We start from the raw sequence: 22248 nt of genomic DNA, 5'->3' as shown, positions 1-22248 counted from the left end.
AAAAATATGGATAATGACACGAATCATCAGATGTAAAGAATTTAAAAATTCAAAGGAAAGTAATGAAATCAAATAAAAAAAATTAAAAATACATTTGTAGAAAATAATTTGCGCAACGGGCAGATTTTGGAAAAATGGGTAAATAAGTTGATACTGCAAAGAAAAAATTACAAAAAGACTGACAGAAACTACTGTTTTTAAAACAAAAACATTTGGCTAAAAAATAAATGTTAAGTAACTAAAAACTAGATATATATAATTTTATTGTAATTGTGCATACGATTACCAGTAAAAATTTTACCACGTGTAGATTTGCGGTATAATTTATTTTATAATTGTCAATCATACTTATCACATGTTATTACATTTTAATAAGTTAATAATAATAAATATCTTTATTACTGTTTATACAAAAAACATATTATTTTGTAAGTTTTATATTGATGATAACTGTCTTTTCTGTATCTTTATTTACTCGTTTATTTTGAGTCTAAGAAATCAATTATCAAAGGTTCTTACCTAGGTAATCGACATGTAAAATGCAATTTCATATTCCCCATGTTGATCCAATATTCACCGTCTGTTTGCTTTAAAAATCATAGATGGCACAGACTTATAAGGCAGTTACAGACACAACTGCAAGCTTGTCCATCATACTTGTTAAATATTTTTGTACAAGTATGTACAATTTGCCTTTGGCACCACACGTACAAGCATGTTTGATAAAAATAGAGGTGGTTTAATAAAATATGTCGAGCTCGGACGACGATACGCTCGCTTTGGCCGCTTTTGTTCTTGTGGAAAAAAGAAAATGCCGAATAAAAAAGCGTGCGGCGTAGTGTAAACAAGTGTTGTAAGCAAGATGAGCTACTCTTACATTAGCTTAGCAGACTTAGACTAGACTTAGACCTAGACACTAGAAAGTGTGTGCTCATAACGTTTATCTGCACCCATTATAGAGTGGTCCGTATCTTTAACTTTGTTCTTTTCTCTTTTATAATTAGTCCATAAGGAATTTATTTTTTTAACAACTGCATCCTTGTCGGCATTAACATCAATTAACCTATATTTTTCTAATCATATTTTGTACGCTGTATCCCTCTTTGCTTTGTTATGATAATCTTTGGATTTAACGTGCCAAAGACATGGCTGATTTTGGTATTCTTGAATAAACTCTTCCAGTAATTCACGGTTAACCCTTTTGGGATCACTAGTCATGACGAAAATTACTCAAATGCTACCTCACAAAGCAACACAACGGACGCCAACTTGTTCAAGCTTGAAAATCTTGGGTACACACGTATCGTTTTGCTTGCGCAAGCAGGCTTAATTCAAGCATGCATAATTAAGATACTCTCAATCCAAGCCGCTTGTACAATCACAAAGCTTATACCACCTTTCCCTACAGACACTCAAGCGTGCTTATACAAAAAGTTTGAACAAGCATGCCGGACAAGCTTTCATGTGTGTATGTAGCCGCCTTTAGGTATTATTCTGAATTTGGTTTCGAACATTAGAAATCTTCGGTTTTCTAAGTATTTGGTTTTATTCTCAGATGGCGTCTGTAGCGTCTGTATGAAGGTATATTATCATTACTTCCTATGGCGGCAAATATTTGATTTCACGTTCAGGACTTCTACACCAGTCGCTCTGATGAGTCTTGTTAGACGAAATAAGTATAGGCGAATTTAAGCGGCACCATACGTGAAATCAAATCGTAACTGACTTTTTTATATTTTTATATTAATGTTTTTCCTTTATTATAAAAGTCAGGAAATAATAGGAATGGTATCTAATGTACTGCCGATTTTCCTTTATATTTATCATTGGTTTTATTTTTTTTAATCTTTCTTTCAATGAAATAAAAATTTTCCAGTATCTTATTCACCTGATGCTGTTGATATATAAAAGCACGAATGGTTTATAATATCGTTAATTTTTTTATTACTTCAGGTTTTATTACCTCGAAATGAGTTGTTAAAGTAATTCTGCTAAATATGTTTTTTGTTCAACTAATTTTCCTTAGATGATCATTCTATTATTATTATTTCCATTATATAGTAATTATAAAAGTAAAATGACACAAGAAAATAGTTTCAGAAGATATATATTCAGTTTAGATTAGACGTGACGGCAACTTCTTGGTATTGAGACTTTTACGATGAAAATTTTTGTGGAATGAATTCCACACGTACCGTAATTTCGGGTGACTTTGGCCCGCCAGGGTGACTTTGGCTCATTTTGGGAAAAAGATATTTTAGTAAATAGTGCGTATGTACAATATATTATCATGTAAATTTCATTATACCTCAACATCAGTACCATATTAACTTTAGGAAAATTTTAATAAATCACGGTAATACTGGTTATAATAAGAAAAAAATGAATTTTTTAAATATAGCCATTTTACGTAAGATTTCTTGACTGTAAAAATTGGTTGGCAACCAATAATACTTCCAAGAGTAAGATTAATTGCATAGCTGCACATTGAATATCTGTGAATTCTTACCCGCCTAGCGTCAGTATTTCAGTCTAAACGTAGATGCTAATAAGGTCGGTTGTTATTTGCAAAGTGGTACAGAATTTAACGGTTTTCGGGTGACTTTGGCCCAGTTTGTTGAATGTTGGATTTTGGTTATTCGTTGGTTCTATATTTAAATTGAAGTAAGTAAATGCTGATTTTTAATTTGAATTTAGCCTTGTAACAACTGCAGAGTTTGTTAACTGTATAGAACTAACGACTTTTTTTTAGATGCCCTCAAATTACAAACGTGTTGCTGGTAGTAGAAATTATGGAAATTACACTGCAGACACAGTAGAAAGAGCTCTAGAAGCTATCAGAAATGGAGTCCTATCTCAAAGAAAAGCTGCAATAGAATTCGGAGTGCCAATAAGTACTTTAAAACTTGGCAAAATTGAAGTTTGTGGCAATGGCCCGAAGTCAACGTAAGAAAATCCTACCACCTGGGTAATATTGATTTCACAGAGCCATTGGAACTTGGACATAACCGATATTTCTTTCCAGATTTAAAAACAAGCTTGTATATTGTTTTATTGTTCATTTTTTGTTTAAAAATGATGTTCTTTGTAAACCGAGGGTCCTATGTAGAGTTTCATTTTAGTTTTAGTTTTTTTTGTTTGAAATTTAAATAAATATTTTTTTAACTAATAAAATGTTTATTTATTATTCATCTTGTAGGGTAACTTAAGCGCAAACACTAATAATCACAGATAATTAATGTAAAATGTAGCTTGAGACAAAGTCGCCCGACACCAGCGGGTGAGTTTGCACACCACATTTTTATTTTTTTTGTAATAAAGTAAGCGCTTCGTTGTGTTTTAGTGTAATTTTTGTAAAAAAGTAGTTAAAGACTCAAATACAAATAAATTAAGAAATATACTTTTATGTATTTAGAATACTGAAATCTATGGTCAAACTTCGAAAGTGAGTCAAAGTCACCCGAAATTACGGTATACTAAGAGTTGCAGTTTTCTAACCATCCTTTCTCAAACGTTGGTTATAATTGTTGAGCAACTCAGATTTCTTCAGGATTGATTCCACAATGCGCTTGTTATCGGAAAGAAAAGTTTAGCCTAGAGCCAATATATTTTAATCTCTCTATAAGTCATAATTTTAGCTCCCTCTCCTTTTTATAGTGTGGCATAATTGATACAAAAATAAGAGAGCTTAGGTTATAATACGTGAGGCATGCTTAAGGTAGAATGAGAATTGTAATTACCTTATAAAAATAATAGCAGAGTTTCAAATTATTGGTGAGTAGAAGAGAGAGGTGTGGGACGCTAAGCAAAGTAGTCTGTGAAAGGGATTAATTTTGTTATGACTCCAGACAGAAAAATGTAATTAGGGAAGCCAAACCTGCGTACAGATAAACGCAAAAGGAATAAATAATGATAAAGTAGCATCGTTTCGATTTCTTTACTCATAATGATATTAGATAAATTTCCGTCAATATAAGTATTTCTGTCTTCTAAAAATAGAATACATATAATACGAGTTCTTCTAGTGGTAGTGTAAAAAAAGAGAATATGCCATAGACCACATCTGTATGTGAAAGTTTAATCTCTTATAGTAGTTGAACCAAATTAAGGCTGAATTTGGGCTGTAAGGATGAGAAAAAGACATCTAAACAAATGTTCGAAAAATAAATAATCTACGCTAAGCCGACGATACTGCACTCCTTGGCAACAGTCAAGAAGACCTGATTGATCTCCTACGGCTAGTTGAAAATAAGAATCCAAGGTGTGGTGTGGAGTTAAATATATCAAAACAAAAATGATGATAGTTACTGATGAGACAACACAACAATTATTATCCACATAAAATATAACCAAAATTGAGCGCTTTTATGTTGTAAACTAATTCTTGTATCTGCGATCACTGATCATAAACACAGGTACACTCCAGGAGGATATAAAGCGTACCTACATGTAATCTAGCCAAGATCGCTATGGAGAAGAACTAAAATATGGAAATATCCCAATATTTCAAAAAACCAAAAAATGAGATTGGCCAACTCTTTAATATATCCGGTACAGGAGTAATAGAAAGAACTATACATCAGTAAAAGACTATCTGGCAAAATCAAACTGTAACAATTAAATTTTTGGAGGTGCAACGAAGGCAGACATAGACACTATGGAGATACTGATCATTCAAGTGAAGCTAGAAAGCGGAAGCTCACAAGGAAGATCTCCAACAAGATGATCAGATCAAAAGAAATTTCAAAAGACCTATGCCCTAAATATATATATATATATATATATATATATATATATATATATATATATATATATATATATATATATATATTATACCTATATATACCTATATATTATGCCCTATACCTAAATATGTTCAGGCAAGTTGTGTTTAAATTTCTTCTATAAAAGTTGTATCTCGCTATTACTAAATTTAGTATCTGTTAAATTTATAAATATATTGAAAAAAATATGGTCAGAAAAACTTTTTGTATAATGAACTTTGGGTTTTTTACTATTGCAAATTAGATTATTTAGTTTTTTACACTGTATACTGAAACATCAAAAGTCCTTAGTGTTTTATTGTTAAATAAAATGAATTTTCATCAAGTAACGGTCGAATGCATCACTTATTTAAAAGAAACATTAAATAATAAAGTGATCCTGGAAGAAAGGTTATCAGATACTTTCACTTACAGGAAGGGATTAAGATCAGGAGATCTTACCCTAGAAGCTATTCTACAACAAGGTTGTGTAGAGATAGATATATAGATGAAATAATTTACTACAAAAGACAACAAGTTATCGCTTTTGCAGACCATATTGCATTGATTGCGAGATCAAAATCAGAACTCATAAAAATATGCAAAAAAAATGGAAACAATACTGAAAAAGTTCAAACTATGTATAAACGAACATAAAACAATTCGGATCAATTCGAATACTTTGGAGTAACGATAACAAATAGAACCGAAGAAGATACTCAAATATAGAAAAGAATCAAAAAGAAGTTAAGCTTTAGGAGCACAAAACAGAATGATCAACTCTAAGTTAATATCCATGAATATGAAAATCGGAATTTATAAAACGATTGTGAAGTCAAAAAATACATAAAAATTTCAACGATGGGAAAGAAATATATTACGATATCTTCTTCACGTGCCATCTCCGCGGCGGAGGTCGGCAATCATCATAGCTATTCGGACTTTTGAGACGGCTGCTCTGAAAAGTTTATTTGATGTACATCCGTACCACTCTCTCAGGTTATGCAGCCATGACATTCTACGGCTCCATATGTATCTCTTTCCTTTGATGATCTTTCCCTGCATAATCAGTTGGGGCAAGGCATATATTACGATATATGGAGGAACAAAGGACAATGACGGCGTATGAAGAAGAAGAACAAATAAGGAACTAATGGAACTCTGCAACCAACCAAGCATCATATAAAAAGTAAAAGCACAAAGCACGTGGTTAGAATAGGTTAAAACCGATGTAAGAAAACTAAGAATACCGGACTGGAAGGATAAGACGAAAAACAGAGATGAGTGAAAAAAAATACTGAAGAAAAAAGCCATGGGTCCCCAGGTCTAAAGAGCTGTTTTATATATAAAGTATAGAGTAGACTTTAACTCATTATAGAATTCAACAAACATATTAGTTTAAAGGGAAATTTTAGTTATATTTTACAATATTTATTTTTTTTAAAATGCTAACTGTAGATTTTTATTAACTGAGATAAAAAGATAAAAGACATGTTAATAAACAATACTTTTCGTAATATGGTGAAATTGAAAACTAACTTAATACAACAAAAATCATTTATCTTAATTTGTAAATTGCAAAACGCAAAATCCAAAAAATATCATTAACTCTCAATTTTTAAACAAGATAGTCGATGTTACATGTTATCTAATTAAAATTATCGCAATATTTTGGTTAAACGAGTGCAAAAGAGACTGCCAACATAAGTAAACAAGATAATATGTACTCACTTGAAAAAGTTTAGCCTTCCGTCCTCTTTGTTTACTTGAATGACTTTTAGAGGTCCGCCAGCTTCGAAGCAGCCTTGGAATATGATCGCCATACTAACTACTATCATTGTAACGCCCTGCATTACATCTGCCCAAATGGCTGCTTTGAGACCTCCCTAAAACACAAATAATGATAGGTATTGTTCTTCAATTTTGATAAAATAAATGTAACAATAAATAAAAGTATACTTCTATATTTAAAACAAATATTATATATAATATTTATTATATAGATATTTATTATATAATAAATATAAAATAAACAAGTATTATATATAATATATAATATTATATATAATAAATAAACAAATATTACATATAATTTATATAAATAATAATAAAATAATACGGTTAAATATTTATAGCCATAAATATTAAGGCTATTGTGAAGGGTATTTATCTTGACCTATTACTTTTTTAATTTTTTAGTAAGGAGATTTTTTCAATGAATTTGATTCCATTGGAATTCCATATTTCTTTTTGGCCCGTGAATAATCTTATGTTGTCTTCACTATGCTTCTCCTATCCATTCTGCTATTCTGCTTATAATAACACTTTTTTCTTTTCAATATGATAAGTAATAATACTTTTTAACTATATCTTAGACTTGACCTTTAGGGAAACTTGTAAAATTAACAAGACGGATATTGATTAGCTATCAGATCTAAATATTCAGCAAGGACAAAAGGTGACGCCCAAAAAGTAAACGATAAGAAAGACAACATAATAGAATCTAATCTCTGAAGAGTTGCAGAATTTTTGTTTATAATGATTATCATCTTTATTATTTTTATAACAGGGTCTTGTTCGTTCATTGTCACTTCATTTTCCTTCCGTTTACACATTTATAATCCAGCCGTCAGAGATAAAAATGTCACTGCATCTCTAAAAATCATACTAACAAGCTAAATTTTGCTCAGAATGTCAATCTTTGGACCCAAAAAACGGTGCTAGAAAGTCTTCTACCCTACCTCCGGGCTTTTAGAAACAACCGGCAGTGATTTCATGAGCGTAACTCGCATTTAAAATCTCAAAATCGCCGGTCCCTTCAAGCGTTTTTTTTGAGAGAACAGTTCATTCTATAGAAAAAGTGCCAATAAACATTTTTGTTCAAAATTATCTCAGCTACTTTCTTGTTTAAAACATTTTTTATTATTGCATACAGATTTTTGCTAAATCGACTTTTTCCGTTTTCCTCCTAGGCTAGGGGTTTTAGGGGTAGGACAGGCAAATTTTCTTGCATCTTTTTTGGGTTCCAAATTTATATTCTCAGCCAAATTCAGCATTCGTCTCGTTTTTAAAGATAAAATCTCTAACGAATGGACTATTAAATTAGATTCTTAATTAGGAATTTGTTATCATATATTTTGTTTAATAAAGTATAATTAAAGATGACAATCACGTTTTCTTTTTGTATCTCCTTAGCCAGCATAGTCCGATTATTATCAAGATTTTTACCGTTTTTACCAACAAGCTCGATAAAGTCTGGCGATAGATCCCGTAACCATACAAAAATTATGAAAGGTTTAAAGATGCAGTAATTTTTATAGCAAATAAATACATTCCTAGAGGCTATCGTAAGCAGTACATACTAGGAATGTCTTCAAACCGGTGAACAAGCCATTCTAAACCAACTTCTTCTGAGTTCTTACGCAGCTATAATAAAAAAATGGGCAAATCAAGTTGAATCCCTAGAAAAAATTTAACCATAAAACCAGAAGAAGAAAATGAAAGAAAGAAAAAATAGCCTCCCAAAAGTAGATACTATAAAGGAGTACAAGAGGAGTACAGGATAAAAATATTTCTACTACAGTATACTCTCTCTATAACGAATGCGGTTATTACGAGGTTTCGCTTATAACGAGGTACATTAGATGTCCTGTGAAATTTCTTTTGAACTATAACTCCCTATTGCGAGGCAAATTTGGTTATAACGAGAGAAAATAAGATCGAAAAACGTGTTTTTTTACGTTTTTGGTCCGGCCGTTGCTATAAATAAATACTCTTTTTAAATGCCGCCTGCAATAAACTTCTTCCGAAATTTACAATTTATGATTCACAAGTGTCATTGTAGGGAGTTGACAATTCGCACATAATAATAAGAAGGTCCTAATAGACAAGTGGAAAGTGCTGTAAACATTATAAGAAACTTTATCTAAAGACAAAACGGAAATGAAGGAGTATACAACTGTTTCACATCTTTAGAAAATATGATAGATAGAATACTGGACAATTTAAAGCAGTCAAAAATGACAGACTTTTTCCAATTGCAGAAGCAATAGTTTATGTTGTCCTTGAAAATACGCTTTATACAGATTTACAGAATGAGGATTTTTTGTTTTAACGTATATCATTGACAATAAAAGTAAACTTTTTAAGTAAAGTAAAGACTTTTTTTCAAAAACGCCATTCAATAGCAATATTTAGCATCTTATATTGCCCCGAATGGCTTCACTATAGGAAGTTATTGTTTTAGAAAACTACATATTCATATGTATGCACAGTATTATTGTTGTTTGATATAACGAGATCGGCTTATAACGAGGTAATTAGTCTGCCATTTCAGTTCTCGTTATAGAGGGAGTCTACTGTACTATAAATAAGAAACTTCTAAAACTATATCTCCATTAGAATCCAGAGTACTTTCTTCGGTACATGTAAGAAGAAATCTCAAATGCTATTAAATATAATTAATCTAGCAAGAGATCTGACAGAGATGGCTTATCCCTGGAATCCTTAATTCATTAAAAAAATCTGCAAAAATCCTTCCTATTGGGGAACCTCCTCTTGCTGTCTTTATTACTCTATTTGTCGTCATTCAGCTTATATGATCGTTGCATTCTACTCTTCTATTTCTTATCCAGTTCTTGATGTTCTCCAGCTTGCATATACGTCATATTTGACTAAGTGTTTTCATCTCTTCTGTTTCTAACATCCTTTTTGTCCTCTCTGTGTCAGGTCGTGTTTCTGTTGCGTTTGTCATTATTGGTCTAATGACTGTTTTGTAAATTCTGCCTTTCATTTCTTTCCAAGTATTGTTATTTCTCCATATTGTTTCATTCAGGTAGCCTGCGGTTCTGTTTGCTCTATTCACTTGGTCTTCCACTTTAGTTTCGAGCTCGAAACTGCAAAAATCTGGTTGTCTAAATTTTCTACAGATACATTTAAATCAGGTAACCTACCAAATCTATTTAAATAAATAAAAACCATGGCTACTCTTAAACTAGGAAGACCAGCATACTAGTTAGAAAGTCGACAAGCTCCTCTAAAGACTGATCATTGGATCCAATAAAATAAAATAAGCAGAATTTAGGCAACAAAGAAGCTACACTTACCAAGTACCCTTTATAACTACTCACTTAGAGGCAGGTTAACCAAGAAAGCTGCGTCTAATATCCCCGTCTTCATCATTCTTTACTTGGAGATTTTTTACAAAAAAAACTTAACACCCCAATTCCAATACATCACGGATGCCAACTCATATGGCTTGCGCTCCAGAAAGCCACAAACTATATATGCAATAAACTTGAGGTCCAACAATTTCCAAATGCATACCCAGTGGAAGAACATACAGAGCCCAGCTAAATAATAATAAACCTAACCCTCTAGATAACCACCCAAGCCTGATATTACGAGAGATAATAAGATATGATGCTTTCCATTGATGGAAGAATAAAAAACCTACAGCAAATCTTGGCCAACATATTATAAAGTTTAGAAAAACGTAGCTCTATCAACAGAAGACAACCCAGCACATAGCACTGGTAATTTTTATAATGACTAATGATATTACTTTTTAGACATCTCTCAAAAAAAATTACCAAAAAGTTTAAAAAACTGCTCCGGCCACCAAAAAAAAATTACAAAACTACTAACAGAAAGGCAAAAGCCACCAAAAAAATTAACAAGAAACCGTAAACCCGGATACGAGAGACCCATATCCTTGAGCGCCAAGTCGCCGAACTGGGCGTAGCCCGGAGACTTGGGGCCCACGCAAGCAATTTCAGATTCGATGATAAGTCACCAGAGATAGCAGGAAAATAGTGCCTTACGCTAACCTGCTTTGATCGGGATAGGATATCGTGTTGTATCCAGAACTTCCACACGACAAGCACTTTGCTGATAGTTGTGCCCCTATCGCGCATCAGAGTGCTATAGGTAGAAAGGGATGGTCTGGAGCATTGGGGCGCGGTGGAGTGACTCCTGACTATAAGAGGTAATCCTCCTCGCCCCAATGAATTGTAACACCCGAGTGTCATTCTTAAGGGGTGTACAAGTTTCACAGCCTGGGTTAAATTAAATTGCTTGCTTGGTATTAACAGAATACGAACGGGACCCGTTAATTGCGCAGACTTGTAAACAGTAAATGCCTTTTGACGAAATAAGATCGATACCTGCTAGACTTTTTCTGCGCGTCGCCAACGCTGATGAAATATTTAAATTATTTGGATGTTAAATTGTAATATATTTTGTATGAAACAGCTATGTTGTGTAGATCAACTACATAGTTAAAAAAATTAAAGGAACATCTATTTATTCGATATATTTTCCTTTTACGTATGTAAATATTATGTAAGATTAATATTTTTGCACTTGTAGAGATAAGCTAAACATATTAATTATGGTAAATATTGCGCTTATATAAATCTACTGTTGAAGGTTATAAACATTTAATAATATTTTTATATTAAATCATAAACCATGCCTAACTACACTTAATTTTGTTCCTAAAATTATTTAATAATCTTTTCATGCTACCAGAGTTTGTGTGTGCAAAAATGTGTCATCTTATTTTTCCACATTATTGTTAATATCTACAAAACATTAAGATTTAAGATACTATCATCAAATACAAAATGGCTATGAGAAAATATAATAGTGGGCTAAATATAGAACAGTAAGATGTAATAAAAAAAAACAGATGAATTACAAGAACGAACGAAGGGGAAATAATAAATATGGACCAAAATGTCTATGGATGAAACTAAAATGTTAAATTGAATTTTTAAAGAACCATTTATTTATAGTCCTCTATACTGTACATTCACAAGTTCCGTCAAGTAGGTTTTTCAAAGGACCTATTTTGGTTAAATAAATAAACCTCATAAAAAAGTCTGAAACGGTTAAATCGTGTGATCTAGCCGGCCAGTGCTAATCACCAAAACGAGAGTTAGCGGTTGTAGCTCGAGTATTGTGCGGTGTTGCACCATTCTGTTGGAACCACATTATCTTGACCCAATTCATCCAATTGAGGAAGAAAAAATTTGGTATTTATGGATCAATAGCGCGTGTTTTCCACAACAGTCGTTAACGCCTGCGGCGTTCTTAAAGAAAAATGCTCCGATAACTCCTCCAGCATAAACAGCACATCATGCAGTAACTTTGAGTGGATGATACAAGAATTTTTGGTGGCGTAGAAAAGATAATTTTGTTTATTAAAATAATCGCTAAGATAGAAATGAGCCTAATCGCTTATGATAATTTCGATGAAAAATCGCCTTTATCTTCGTTGAGATTCAGGATTTCTTGAGCATATGCTAGACGTGGTTGGCAGTCAACAGCTAACATCTGATGTATTGTCTGCACTTTATAAGTACACGTCATCTTGTCGATATTTTGGACTCCTCTTCCACATCTTGGGCAACAGCAGCGATATTCTCAGTAGACCGGCTACTTCGGGGTCAGGGGAACATCTCGTGTGATCCCAGTCTCTTCAAGGCGAGTGGCCAAACTCCGCAGTGTTTGTCCAATGTCCAATTTGTAGTCCAGTAAACGAAGGTTTTCACCTCGCCATTTTTTAGGAAAAGATCGTATTACTTGAAAATTTGAGAATAAGTAGTGGGCAGTCCAAGAATCAAAATCTATATGATGCCGAAAGGCACTTTTACTAACTCTTCGTCGAATGCTTACTTTTGGAGTTTCAAAGTCAAATAATGGGAAAACTGAATTTTTCGAAAAAATCTTATAGAAACTGATATAAAGTATTTTTAAAAAAATTTAGTTTCTATCACAAAACTTTAGTGACTTATGAACAAAAAAAAGTCAGTCCCTATTTTTTTTAGCGAGAAAGTGAGATGAAACAGCCTCCTAATTACCACTCTAAGTAAAATTATTCGTTGGCCTTGTTTAGTCTTTTTTATGTATGTATTATTATTACATTATAAGAGTTTGACCTACTTAGAATTATTAGTTTAAAAGAAAAATGGTCAATTATTATAATTTGACCACAAAAGTTAATAGAAAAGTTAATTCTAACCAAAAAATATTCTTTTCATTTTTTTTTCATAAAAATAATCTTCTTCTTCAAGTGCCCTCTCCGCTACGGAGTTTGGCAATCATCATTGCTATTCGTATCTTTGAAGCTGTTACTCTAAATAATTGGTTAGATGTGCACTGGAACCAGTCTCTTAAATTGCGCAGCCAAGATATACGTCATCTCCCCACGCTTCGTTTGCCCTGAATCTTTCCTTGGATAATTAACTGGAGCAATCGGTACTTTTTCCCTCTCATTACATGACCAAGATATTCCAACTTTCTTCTCTTGATGGTGATCAACAGCTCCCGTTCTTTGTTCATTATTCGAAGAACTACACTATTTGTTATTTTGTCTGTCCAAGGTATTTTCAAAATTCTTCTGTATATCCACATTTCGAAGGCCTCTAGTTTATCGGTATTGCTCTTATTTAAAGTCCAAGTCTCTACTCCCTACTGCAGTATCGAGAAGATGTAGCATCTATCCAATCTCATTTTCAGGTTTTAGTTAATGTCGTGACTTCCCAGAATGTCCTTCATATTAACAAAAGCAGCTCGAACCTTTGCAATTCTAGTTTTTATTTCTTCTGTGATGTCATTGTTGTTATTAACGCTTGTTCCCAAATATTTATATTTGTGCCCCGTTCGATTTCGTTATTGTGAATATACAGGTTTGCATTTAATCTTTGTTTGTTTTTCAAATAATCATGAATTTCGTCTTCTTGACGTTCATTGTTAACCCTTTCTCTTCACTACCTTGTTTAAAATGGCTTGCAGGTCTTCTACTGTCTCCGCTATTAAAACCGTATCATCTGCATATCTAATATTATTAATTGGTTGACCGTTAACTTTTATCCCAATCTCTTTTTCCTCCAATGCTTTCTTCATAATTTCTTTCGAATAGAGATTAAATATCATTGGTGACAGCACACATCCTTGTCTAACTCCTTTTTTAATTTGAATTTCATTTGTGATAAAAATAATAGTTTTCGAGTTATTTGCTATCGAAAGTGTTAGTTTCATATCGAAAAAATCAATGTTTTTAGTCAGTTTTCTGCTAATAAGTCAAAAATTATGCGTTTAATACTGTATTTAACAAAAATGTATCTTTTGAAAAATAAACAAAATGGTTTTTTTAATGTTCTTTGTAACTAATATGAATTGAACTATTCTTTCTTATAGGTTAACTCTTCGTCGAATGCCAATCACAAGTCGTTAAACGACTTATGATGAAAAAAGTCAGTCCCTATTTTTTTCAGCGAGAAAATGAGCTGAAACAATTACCCCTAATTACCACACTAACTAAAGTTAGTCGTTGATCTTGTTTAATCTTTTTAATTCATATATTACTATTACATTATAAGGGTTTTACCTACTTAGAATTATCAGTTTAAAAGAAAAATGGAGTTACAAGCGAATAACGAATTTTTGTAGTTTGGTTAAAAATGACCTTTTCTTCAAAATAGAAAGATTAGCATTAGAGATACGAAAAAATGTTTATAAATACAATTTTAGCTTTTTTAATTTCCCAGAATTTGGTTTGCGAAAATTTTTATACAGCAAAAATTAAGTGAGATATTGATAATTAAAACTTGTACAAACATGCAAAAACTACCTTTACCAACCATTTCAAAGTCACCAGTTTTTGAAACTAAGAGTTTTTAAAGGTTTTTATATTAATAGTCTTGTAGCTCTGATAAGAACCCACAAAACGCTTTTTTACAGAACTTTCTAAGGTACCAAATAAAAAATTTATGTTTAAAAATCCAATCAATCAATTTTTTGGAAAAAAATGGAAGATGTCGACATACTTGTAATTTTAACTGCCAGAGCCAAAGAAGATAAGGCAATTTATTCATCAGTACTGGTACTGTTTAATTTTATTGTACGAAACAACTCAAGAGTTTAATAAATTGAAAAAAGGTGAGGACTTAAAAGTTTTACTCGACCGAATGCAATACGAGTCATTCATCAAAGCTACTATAAAATATACCGATATCAAGTTGTCATTACTCGTGCCTACTGTAGATGCTTTAGATGAGCACTCAAAAAGGACTTACCTTCAGGTCCAGCAGTGGCTTGGAAACTACAATATAAACCAACTTACTGGGGATGGTTTTCAAAAGATGGATCGTTGCATCCATTAAAAATGAAAGAATCGCCTGCTCTTGAAGAACTTTTAAAAGTGATTTTAACATTCACTGTTTATAAACTTATTTATAGAGTTCGGAATAAAGAGTAGTTTTCACAAAAAATAAATTTTAAAGGGTTAAAATACTCAGAAATTATATTAAGAATATCAATTAAGTTTTATCCTCCTTAACCTTCTTTAATAAATTTGAGCAATTACGGGAGGTGTTTACCCTTAAAAATGAATTTTTAAAGAGTTGAAATAAATCAACAATCATACAATTATTATTTAATTCTTTTGAACCAAATTTCACTATTTTTAAACTTTTTTTTACAGATTTCGTCAAGTAGGGATAGTTTTCAGCCTTTAAAAATAAAAAGCGCCTGTCGGCACAATATAGATTTTGAAGTAGAGTGTATCTTAAAATGTATCCCAAATTTTTATGCAAATCGGTCTTCTCCGAAAAATTTGCAAGGCTTTGTCCCATTTTAAGCTTCGTTTCCTGGAATATTGGTGCTGGACGGTCAGGAAATCTGGCAATAAATTAACGCTGCGCCAACACAACCGACGAATTGTTGCGCAAAAACAGTAAACAATTATTCCGAGTTCTCGCGGAGTAAACCGACTTAAAGCTTGTCGATTTGTATTCTGCGTTTTGTTACTGAAGTGTCAACACCGAATTGACATTTGGCGTCATTTGCAAAAGTTATACCGTTTAGACCGTTTACCAATAAGGTAATTAATTTTGCCTCAGCTAGTACCTGAGAAGTTTGTGTTTCAAACCCCAGTTTGTGAAAAGCATAAGCAAAAATTGATATACCTTTACTTTGAGTGACAATTATGTACATTTTTAAGTATAGTATTTTTTTTGCATACATCTCTAAATTATTCCATTATGTATTTCCTTTTTTATGCACGTAAATAATAAATTTATGTAGTTCAAGTAGTTCTTTATCTTTATTAGTCACGGTTTAAATTAATTTAAGCATTTAGTCTTTATACCATGTATATTTATAGCAAAATATATAATTCGTACTTTGTTCCAATCAAAAAACTAATTTTAGCAATAAAAATTTAAATAAAAAAATTGCGTTAATTGTACATAATTAATACAAAGATTTTATTGTTTTGCATGTCGAATTTTAGAATTTTTTTTCTTTTATGACCATTTCAACAAATTTTCGTAGTGTAACAATAAAATGCAAATCATAAATGCATTCTAATTCGCCAATCGGAATAATTAAACAAATAGCGATTTATGGAAATTGTTAGCCTACGGTTAGGGAGTATATATATTTAGATTAATTTCCCGATTCGGGAAATTTCGGGAAACTTTATCAGTTTCCTGCCAGTTAAACTCCTCCTTGATATTAGCAATCGTTAGTGTCAGACCTTTGGGAAGCATCACTATCCAGTCAATTTCTAAATATCAGCGGGTTTAATATCAACTTGGTCTTATTTTGGTAATTAATAAGCATTTTAATCACATTAAGTTCTGGTTTAATCAGTGTTGATCTGCGTAACTTTAAAACGCTAACAAGCGACATATGCACAATTGTATCTTTATTTATATTTTCTTTAAGAATTCTTATATACTTATTTGTAGTGGTAGAATTTAATTTTATACTTACCCACTATCGAAAAATATAGCTTGCCTAAAGTAATAAACGAGAATAGTCACTTCTTAATAGATTTTTCAAAAGAAAGAAATATGATCATAAGAAGCACGTATTTCCAACACAAAAGAATACACCTAGAAACATGGAGATTGTCAGATGGGAAAACTGTAAACCAAATAAATCATGTTCTCTTCGAAAAAGACATGGAAAAATGTATAAGGAACATAAGAACACAAAGGATCAGATGCAGACGCAGATGATTTTATAGTCCGATAACAAATGAAGCAGCTTATACCAGTTCTTAAAAAATAGGGACAAAAAAGTTTAAAGTAACTAATCCTATAAGACTAATATCAGAAGAAGAATATAATAAAGCTGAAAAAATAGTCACTGGAGAATTAGATAAAATTGCAGAAAATGGCAATATTGAATAAACATGAATGAAACCAGTAATAAAAATATAACAGATGAATACAAAGAATGATTCGATGAGAATTGTACAAACACTAAGTAAAGCAAAAAAATTAAGACTCAAAATAATTCAAGAAAAACACCAGAGATCAAGAAAAAATACAACGAACAGAGAAAACGAGCCAAAAGAATCATAAGGTCAAAGAAAAGAAAATACAATGAAGATAAACTGAAATGCATAGAAGAAAGCTTTAAAAATAAAGAAATAAGAAATTTATACCAAGAGGTGAAAACTGAGAAAAAGGGCTACCAAAGAATATCTGTACACTACAAAAGCAAAAATGGAAGGAATTTAGTAAGTGATGAGGAAATACCGAACAGATGAAAATAATACTTCAGAGATTCTAAATAAAATACCCACCACAAAATATGAAGAAGAAGAAGAACAGAGGAAAGACCCCCTGGTGAAAAATATAAATAAAAGAGATAGTAGAGAAACTAAAGAAAAATAAATGACCAGAAAAGAATAAAGTAACAGCTGAAATGTTCCAGAATTTGGAACCAATTTGACCAGTACTAATTGAGCATTTGGAAAAGTTGCCAAAGAAAATATGGAAACAAGAACATATACTAAAAGAATGGACTGAATGAAGCCACACTGTGCTCAATTCATAAAACAGGCGACAAAAGTTTATGCCATAATTACAGGAGAATATTGCTACTAAGTTACATATAAAATACTTGCAAAATATATATAAAAGATAAGATATCACAAAAAATATATAATGTCATATTCAAATATTAATGTGGATTTAAAAGAGGGCGCGGCACATTGGATCAAATTTTCTTGCTGTGTGAAATACAAGTGTACGGTTACGAATATGAGAAATCTAAGTGTTCCTATTCATCTATTTTCAATAACCTTTTGACAGTTAAGCAGAAAGAAATATATAAAGCACTACGTGAAATAAAAATTAGTGAAAAATTAGTAAAAATGATAAAAGTGACACTCACAAAAACAGAGAACAAGGTTAAAATAAATGGAAAAGAAACAGATGTTTGAAGTCAGCGAGGAGTGCGACAAGGAGACACACTGTCATCATTTTTATCAAGTATATTTTTTGAAGTTGTTGCCAAAGAAGCCGGAATTAGTCGGACAGGACTTGTATATCAACGAAAACACCAATACTTGCCATTCGCTAATATGACATAGTATTGATAGCCGGAAGTAAACCAAAATTAAAAGAAATACTATCTCCAACTTTAGTTACAGCATTTCCTAATGTTTCTTCCTATTTAGAAATCCCAGCTGAAACTAATTTCCTCCAATCTAATTTTAATATTCTTTATTCCCAAACCAAAGTTTATTTCCCTATTTCATGATAACAACGTCATTCAATTTCAGAAACAACTGGCTAAATTTGATAAGCCATATAGGATTTTCACAGATGGGTCAAAATCCAGATGGCTCCAGGAGTTGGTTGTGCGATATATATCCAAAACAATCAAAAACAAATTGAGGTTAAATTAAACCAACAATGTTCCATTTATTCTCCTCCTAATAGTACTCCTGTCGTATTCAAAATCTGCATGGTCTGGTCTGCTTTAGATAATTCGCATATGCATATGTACAAAAACAATATTATCGTCAAAATTTTTTGAAGATCAACTAAAGTTTCCACTCTTCAGTCTCTTTCATTTGTGTAAAGGGACATGCTGGTATCTCGGGTAATACCAAAACAGATTATTTTGCTAAATAAGCGACTTCAAAAGGATTAGCAATTAGTTGGCTCAATAGAAGTGATTTAGTCTCGCTGCGTAAACAAGAAATAAAAGAAAACTGGGAAATATAATGGAATGCTTTCTGTCACAGAAGTAACAACCTTTATTTCAAAATTCACCCTGTTTTACCTACTGCGCATTTTGCTGCAATAAGTCATCCCAAGGGAAGAGTATATTCAATGTTTGTTAGATGCCTTGTTAATCATGCTACTGTGAAAGCCTATCTTCATAGATTTAATTTAATTGAAACCGAACTCTGCCGAAACCGAATTGAGCTCAAAGGCTATAGCGGGATAGGATGATCAAAAGTGCACCCGCACTAAGTTTTTTTCGACTTTATTTTTTTCTGGGCGCAATTTTGCTTTAAAAAATCTGAAAAAATTCATGAAGATGTATGTTTTGAATATAAAATAGCCTGATTTTTTTCAAATTTTTATATTGAAAATTGAGCTCACGAAAAATCATTGAAATTTTCAATAATTTCTTAGGTTATGTTAATAATTTTTGGCTAACTTTAAAATAGTAATTTTTTATCTATTTTTTTTATTCGTTCTTTTAAATGGCCAAAGCAGAATGTTCAATTTCTGAGCGGAAAGCATCGAAAAATAAAAAAAAAACGTTTTTTTACTCATTTCTTTGTACATAACCTCAAAACTCAGTTGATAAATCAACATTTTTCTTCCACATTATCACATTCTTTTGTAATAGTCCCCATTTAACTCTTCCATAAAGATAAAATTCGAAAATACCACGTTTTTTATCCCTTTCGCATTTTTTTTTACCTTACCTCAAAATTAAATAGTTAGATGTATGCTTGTCCATCTATTTTCTTATGGGCTATGAATCATTATTGTTAAAATAATCATTTTTAACTTAAAAATTCTCAAATTGCAAAAAAAATCTAATATTTGTGTTTTTCTAATATTTTCCCACTTAAATATTATAAAATGTATAATCTACTGTTTCTTTTTGTATAATTACTTAAAGTGTTACTTACTACAAATCAATTTTGTGTCAAAAGTTGTTTTTGTATCATAATGTATGTTATGTTATCATATGTTGTTTAGCATAATTTATATCAAACATATTAAACAATTAGTGCAATGATGTATAAATGCATATTGACCGATATTTTATTTCACGTAGCAATATAAACACAGTACAAAAGAGAAACCGTTTGCCCATTCGGTAAGCCGTCAATCTAATCGTAAAAAACATCCCAATAACTTACCAATATATTGAAAATAATGCTGACTATTGAAATACCAGTGATCGAAAGCCAATACGGAATTCCAATAACAGTGTTAAGAGCAACACAAGGAGTGAAAACTGTCACTCCCTGATTGAGAAGCGCTCTTACAATATAAGTTCCCGAAGCCAGCTGTTTAACCAGTCGGGATTTGAACCGCATATCCAAATATTGGTACACTGAAGTTATTCCAAGGCTGAAATACACCGGCACGAATATGAAGCAAACTATAGGATAGGCCAGGACCATGCCGTAAAGGGTTTCCCACATTGTGGCTCCTCTATAGAATAGTTCCGAAGGGTAACCTAAGGGAAAAACAAGTTTTTAGTTTAATGGATGACAAGGTAGAGGTTTTTGGGTCGCCGCGATATGATACGATATCATATTCGAAACATTGTTTAATGCATAACTTTAAAGGTAGGCGTTTGGGATGTTTCCCAACTATATGTATCTACACACTGTAAAAAATCTAAAGATAATTTTTATACATTTATTATAAAATAATTTTCTAAACATTTTAACTTTAATATTTAAAAAAATTAAGTCTTGGTACCAGTAAAAAATACAATAATATCAAGAATGATTAAAAAAATCGATTACTGGCCAAATTTTCTAACTAAAAAATACAAACGAACTGTAGTAAACATAAAATCACATTGTACGCAATGCTCATAGATCTGGGAGTATGGTGATATAATGGTAATAATAACCTACCAGTAAAAATTAACGATTCTATTTAAAACTAAATGACACAAGCCTCATTTATCTAAATGACATCATGTATTACTAACAGAAATTTTAATTTATAACTGAAGATGAGAATGACCCAGTACTACGTCTACTCCATATGATGTGGAGTAACTATTGAGGGTCATGAAGAAACCACATAAGCTTATATCTGCCATCTACAACCAGAAGACAAAAGTTTCGTCATAAATACTTTCGTTATTGAATGACAGAAGAGAGATATACCCTACAGTAATAGATCATGCAGGGTAAAATTAAGAGCTATTGAGAAGGCTTGGAATTATATGGAGCTGTTCAGGGCTTCTTCTTCTTCTTATGCCGTCCCCATTAACCGAGGTTGGCGACCACATTTTTAAAAGCTTCTTTGTCTTTTGCAACGTGGAATAATTCGTCTACAGTCATGTTTGTCCAGTCTCGAATATTTCGCAGCCATGACTTCCTCTTTCTACCTATTCCCTTTTTGCCATCGCTTTTACCCTGCATGATGACCTGCAGAAGACTATATTTATTATTTCTCAGTATGAGTCCAAGGTATGCAGTCTTGCGTACTTTTGTTGTTCCCAACAATTTTTTGTCTCGACCCATCCTTCTCAGCACTTCCTCATTGGTAACCCTGGCAGTCCATGGAATTCTCAATATTCTCCAGTATATCCAAAGTTCAAAGGCTTCAAGCTTCTTAACTATTTGCGCTTTTAATGTCCATGTTTCTACCCCGTACAATAGTTGTGACCAGATTTTTGTCACAGAGCAATTGCTTGAATTTTAAGAACGCCGCCCTTGTCATTTCTATTCGTATCCTGATCTCTTGGTCTGGATCTAATTCTGTGTTGATGTAAGCTCCCAGATATTTATATTTTGTAACTCTCTCTATTTGCTGTCCACCAAGAGTTAGTTGTTCATTATTTATTGGACTCCTTGATACTATCATAAATTTGGTCTTATCTGTGTTGATGTCAAGTCCCATTTGAATGCATTCACTATTTATTGCATCCTGTAAAGTTTGTAGTTCTTCTATACTCTCAGCCATAATTACCGTGTCATTTGTAAATCTTATGGTGTTTATGATTTCTCCACCAATTCTTATTCCCTCTTTTCTTTACCATAAGGCTTTTCTGAATATGACATGTGAGTACACGTTGAAAAGCGTCGGAGACACGACGCATCCTTGCCTAACCCCTCTCGCAATCGGTATATTATTTGTTTCTATATCGTTTACCTTTACTTCTACTAGCAGGGCGGTAGCATTAAATAGAAGAATATTATAATTGTTAACCACATCCGCGATATGACACCATGAGAAGAAGAAGAAGAAGAAAGATATATTGTTTCTGAAGGGCCGGGTTTATCGACCACGTGACCTTCTCATTGGCCACTTGGGTCATGTGGCTGATAAACCTGGCAAACTAGAAAGAGATGCAGGGACTGCCTTGCGTCAGTTTTCTCTATTACACTGGGGGAAGGCGACTGTTCTCATATCAAATTAGATTACTATAACGTTTCGTGTATAGCATCACGTCTATAGCG

At 32.2% G+C, this 22248-nt stretch overlaps 1 protein-coding gene across 5 annotated transcripts in view; it reads right to left on the bottom strand.

Moving 5' to 3' along the window:
• LOC140443985 (sodium-coupled monocarboxylate transporter 1-like) overlaps nucleotides 1-22248 on the bottom strand; it is a 244311-nt gene that overhangs the window by 54678 nt on the left and 167385 nt on the right. For all 5 annotated transcript variants that reach the window (XM_072535536.1, XM_072535538.1, XM_072535540.1 and 2 more), the window contains 2 exons: nucleotides 19960-20282; nucleotides 6495-6649 (listed from right to left, as the gene is read on the bottom strand). In XM_072535536.1, the coding sequence (XP_072391637.1) occupies nucleotides 6495-6649; nucleotides 19960-20282 (478 nt within the window). The remainder of the gene's footprint in view (nucleotides 1-6494; nucleotides 6650-19959; nucleotides 20283-22248) is intronic.

Source organism: Diabrotica undecimpunctata, chromosome 6 (genome assembly GCF_040954645.1).
Source record: "Diabrotica undecimpunctata isolate CICGRU chromosome 6, icDiaUnde3, whole genome shotgun sequence".
NCBI classification, from domain to species: Eukaryota; Metazoa; Arthropoda; class Insecta; order Coleoptera; family Chrysomelidae; genus Diabrotica; species Diabrotica undecimpunctata.
Note: the sequence above shows the minus strand (reverse complement) of the source record. Positions and strands in the feature narration are given on the sequence as shown.